This window comes from Carlito syrichta, unplaced genomic scaffold, assembly GCF_000164805.1.
Source record: "Carlito syrichta isolate Samal-C Ts95f unplaced genomic scaffold, Tarsius_syrichta-2.0.1 Scaffold309723, whole genome shotgun sequence".
Lineage (NCBI taxonomy): Eukaryota > Metazoa > Chordata > Mammalia > Primates > Tarsiidae > Carlito > Carlito syrichta.
The window spans coordinates 177,302-182,279 of record NW_007253819.1 but is presented as its reverse complement, the minus strand read 5'-3'; the positions used below and the strand labels follow the sequence as shown (position 1 = coordinate 182,279).

General features: G+C 45.8%; 1 protein-coding gene across 1 annotated transcript in view; it reads right to left on the bottom strand.

Annotated features, from left to right (window-relative positions):
- Window positions 1–2,055, bottom strand: part of SNRNP48 (small nuclear ribonucleoprotein U11/U12 subunit 48) — a 19,011-nt gene extending 16,956 nt beyond the window's left edge. The window contains exon 1 of the mRNA XM_008067613.1: window positions 1,870–2,055. Coding sequence (XP_008065804.1) covers window positions 1,870–2,025 — 156 coding nt within the window. The 5' untranslated portion in view covers window positions 2,026–2,055. The remainder of the gene's footprint in view (window positions 1–1,869) is intronic.
- Between the last annotated feature and the right edge of the window lie 2,923 nt (window positions 2,056–4,978).

Below are 4,978 nucleotides of genomic sequence, written 5' to 3'. Positions count from 1 at the left end.
GCACTCCAGTCTGGGCGACAGAGTGAGACTCCAACTCAAAAAAAAAAAAAAGGCAAATATGATTGTGATTTGTCTGAGCTTAAAATACTTCCATGCCTCTCCCATTGCCCTCATTAAAAAAAAAAAAGAGTCTAGATGCTCTTAATATGACCTACAATGACAATTAAGATCTGGCCCCTGCTTACCATCATCACTCCCCTCGTCCCATACCCTATGCTCTAGCTAGTCTTAATTATCTGAGGTTTCCTCATCTGGTCACTCCCTTGTCTCCAGATTTCCACACACACACCGTTGATGCTTCCTCCCTGCTTCACCTAGCTAATTCCTCTCACTTTTACTTATCAGCTTAGAGTTCACTTTGTTCAGGAAGCATCTGCTGACCCATCACAGTCTACAATAATGTGTACTACAGCAGTGCCAACTCCACCCATCATAAACTTTATTACATGATGATGTAATGACTGATTTTTCTGTAGTCTCCCTCACAACATAGATAATAAGCTCCATGAGTACAAGAACTATAACGGTTGTTCACTAAACTTCAGTATTAAAACACTAGCAAAAAAGTGAAGGCTCATTAACTATTTGGGCTGCACCTATTCTAGGAATTATGGGCGTCACTTAAGATTTTTAAACCAAGCCACTTTCTTGACTATCAGATATTGGTTTTGCAAAAATTAGATGTACATTCACAGATGATTTTCAGAATTTTGGAATTTTACAACAGAGTTTTAGAGAGGCAGAATAGCAATTGAGCACACAGACCCCCAGGAGCCAGAATGCCTGGGTTCAAATCCTAACTGCCATTTACCAGCAATGTATCCTCCAACAAGTTACCACCTCGTTTGCTGTGTTTGTTTCCTCATTTGCAAAATGTGGTCAACAATACCTATTTCATAGGGTTATTATGAGTGTTGAAGGAGGTAATAATGCATAATAAGTTGCATATACAAAGTGCTATTTAAATGTCATTGCAAGGAATCCAATATTACTGCAATGCTGAGTAAAACGTTATAGAAAGGCTTGGTAGGCCCCACTAAATGAAATTCACAGCTTCAAATACCACTCTAAACGAACAGCAAACATTATTAAATTTCCACAGCACTTTTAATACAATAGTTTACATGTAAATAAAATACATTTTAAAGGCCTCTGGGAAATCAGTCAAGTAACTTAAACCTGGAAGAAATTAATACAGCATAGTAAATCCAGAAAGAACATTCGGGATTGTGAATAGCCCCACACTGGAGCACGTTGCTTCCTTTCAACCCACCAAAATTAAAAAAAAAAAAAATCAGGATTGTTCACTCCAGCACATTTTTTAAAAGGGCTATTCTAACGTCCAGAAGAGTAACTGGTTTCCATCTTTACTAATCCTGGAATCGGTTCTATCTCAGTCAGAAGTATCCGATTTTAGGCCGAGAAAGGCGAACCCCCAGCTCTCCTCCTGATACAGCATTTGGTGCAACTGCGGAAACCATATGACAGATGACAAAGCAGATGGCCAAGCCCTCTGAGGGCAGCACTCTGAGACCCATTCACTTCTTTTCTAAATAAACTCCAGATCGCTCTCTCCCCCACCCCCGCCGCATCTCCCCGTGGTCTTGAAACCTTGAGTTCCGAGCGCCGCACGGGAGGCCGGTGTGGGGCAATCGGGGCCTTCTGTGTGCCGCAGCCCAGGATCCCGAGGCGTCAGGGCTGCTCCCGGGCCCGCGACGCCCCTCGGGCCCCGGAAGCCCACCGCGGCTCTGCACACGGAGGGGGCTCCTCGCTGTCCTTTCCGTGGCGGCCCGCGCGGGCGTCTCCACGGCCGGAGAAGACCGCAGGCCGACGGTCAGCAAAAAGAAGCCCCGCGGCCGCGTCTCTCACCTCCGCCGCCTCCTCTTCTCCGGGATCCAGGCTATCCAGGCTCCAGCCCATGGACGCCGTCACCTCTTCCAGGGTCCGGAAGCAGCTATCCACGAACTCGCTCAGCTCCTCCTGCAGCCGCCGCCGCTCCTCCGGCGGAGGAGCTTCGCCCTCCATGGCCTCAGCCCCCCGCCGTGAGGAAGCGCCGGAACTGTCTCCAGCGCGCTCGGGTCTCTGGGAGCTGTGGGCGGGGCCGTGCCCCCACGTGACTGGGACAGCCTATCAGGAAGAGCCCACAGAAGGGCGGGCGCTGTCGTTTTGGAAGGCGTTTTACGATCTCTGCCAGACGCCTGCTTAGACGCCTGCTCAACCCTTGAGTGTATTTGCACTGGCCTTCCCGGAAAGTTGCTGATTCCCCGTCCTCTTCAATTTATGTAGTAAAAATGGCTTATATCTACAGAAAAGTGGGGTTAGAATAGTGCAGTGAGGTCGGGCGCAGTGGCTCACGCCTATAATCCTAGCACTCTGGGAGGCTGAGGCGGGAGAATAATTGGAGTCCAGGAGTTCAAGACCAGCCTGGGCAATAACGTGAGCCCTCACCTATACCCCCACTCCAAAATCAAAAGATTAGCCAGGCGTGATGATGCACGCCTGTAGTCCTAGCTACTGGGGTGGGGGGTGGGGGGCTGAGGCAGAAGGATTGCCTGAGCCCAGGAGGTCGAGGCTGCAGTGAGCTGTGAGCGTGCAAAAAAAAAAAAACAAAACAGTGATAGTTCGTTTAGCACTCTCCAGCTCATTGTTAACATTTTGCCACGTTTGCTTTCTCTCCGTCTCTCCTCTCCACCTTCACAGCCCCACACATTTATTTTTACTGAATTCTTTGAAAGTAAGTTGCAGATTCTTCACCCCCAAATATGTTAGTTAGCATGAATGTCCTAAGAGAAAGAACATTTTTAGCTGGGCTCGGTGGCTCAGCCTATAATCCCGCGCCTTGGGAGGCTGAGGTGAGTGAATTGCCTGAGCCCGTGGGTTAGAGACCCGCCTGGGCAACTTGGTGAGCCCTCATCTCTACAATAAAACAAAAACAAACAAACAAAAAACTATCCGGGTGTGGTAGCACGCGCCTGTGGTTCCAGCTACTTGGAAGGCTGAAGCGGAAGGACTGCCGGAGCCCAGCAGGTCGAGGCTGAGGTGGCCAGGAACGGCCACTGCACTCTAGTCTGGGGGACAGAGTGAGACTCCAACTCAAAAAAGAAAAAGAACATTTTGCTACCTAGCCACAATACATGATCAAACCTTAGAAAATTAATAATTTCATAAAATCATTTAATATACAGTTCATGTTTCTTTTATAGCAGTTTAACTTTTTAACCCATGTGCTATAATTGGTTGTCTGTGTTGGTCTACAGTTTCCCCCACCTTTTAAAAATTAAAACATTAAACTTTGTGATGGACTTAGGACAGTTGTTTTGTAGAATGTCCCTCATTTTAGATTTGTCTGAGTTTTTTTCCCATCATGATTAGATTCAGTTGAGCATTTTTGCAAGAATACAACATAGGAGATGTTGTGTACCTCTCCTTACAAACCATATCTTAGATTCTCCTATTAGTGATGCTAAATTTGGTCACTTGGTAAAGGTGGTGACTGTGTCTAACTTTTCTAATAGTACATTTTTCTCTTGGTATTTGGTAAGCCATCTATCGTATTATATCTTGAGGCCATAAGAATATCCTGTTCCCAAACTATTAATAGCTTATACACTCCTTCACCATTATCTGTTGTTACATTAGAAGTTATAAGTGATGATTCTCCAATAGTATCACACTTTCTACATTTATTAACTTCACTGGTGTTCTTTCCAGTTTGTTGTTTCCATTTTGTTGTTTGTTTCACTATGAAATCATGTGGTTTTAAAAATTACTGGTGTGATTTCAATTCAGTGTCATATACTCTATTAACCTTACAATTCTTGTTGGTGCTCAAATTATTCTACATTTGGCCAGTGGAAGCCACATTAATTCACCCCATGTCTTTTTGGCATATCCCCATTAGTCTTTGAGTATTTTATTGCTTTAATATTCCAAATATAGGCTGGGCGCAGTGGCTCACACTTGTAATCTCAGTGTTTTGGGAGGCTGAAGCAGAATTGATTGAGTCCAGGAATTCAAGACTAGCCTGGGCAACCTCGTCTCTACAAAAAAATAAAACAGCTAGCTGGGTGTGGGGACTCACGGTTGTAGTCCCAGCTCCTGGTGAGGCTGAGGTCACCCAGGAAGCCCAGAGGGTCAAGACCATAGAGAGCCGAGATCGTGCCACTTCACTGCAGCCTGGGTGGCAGAGTGAGACTCTGACTCAAAAAACAAAACAAAGCAAAACCTGGCCATTGCCTTACTAGACTGTGGTGTGGTCATGTGCTCTTTGAGCTATGTCCGTCGCCATGTTCCCTGGCTTTGGCCCCCTTCTCTACCCTGGGGAGGCGAATCTCTTCATTCTCTAATTTACTTTTTGTCATTTTGTTTTATCTCTAATTTACTTTTTAAATAAACTATATTTTCTAATCTAAAAACAAACACTGCCGGGCTCGGTGGCTCAGCCTGTAATCCCGCGCCTTTGGGAGGCTGAGGTGAGTGGATTGCCTGAGCCCGCGGGTTCGAGACCCACCTGGGCAGCGAGACCTCATCTCTACAATAAATCAAAAAAAAATCAGCCGGGCGTGGTAGTGCATGCCTGTAATTCCAGCTACTTGGAAGGCTGAGGCGGAAGGATCGCGGAGCCCAGCAGATTGAGGCTGTGGTGGCCGGGAGCGGCCACTGCACTCCAGTCTGGGCGACAGAGTGAGACTCCAACTCAAAAAATAAAAAAAAAAGATAAAAAATAAAAATAAAAACAAACACTAAAAAACAAAACACAAATATACTTTGTATGTTTTCTACCCAAAATCTGGTTATCAGCCTTTTTAGTTTTCCAAATGGTTTTAACTCCCAGAATCTAATCCCTTTTCTTTTTTTTTTTTTTTTTTGAGTTGGGAGTCTTGCTCTGTCACCCAGACTGGAGTGCAGTGGCCGCTTCCGGCCACCGCAGCCTCAACCTGCTGGGCTCTGGCGATCCTTCTGCCTTAGCCTTCCAAGT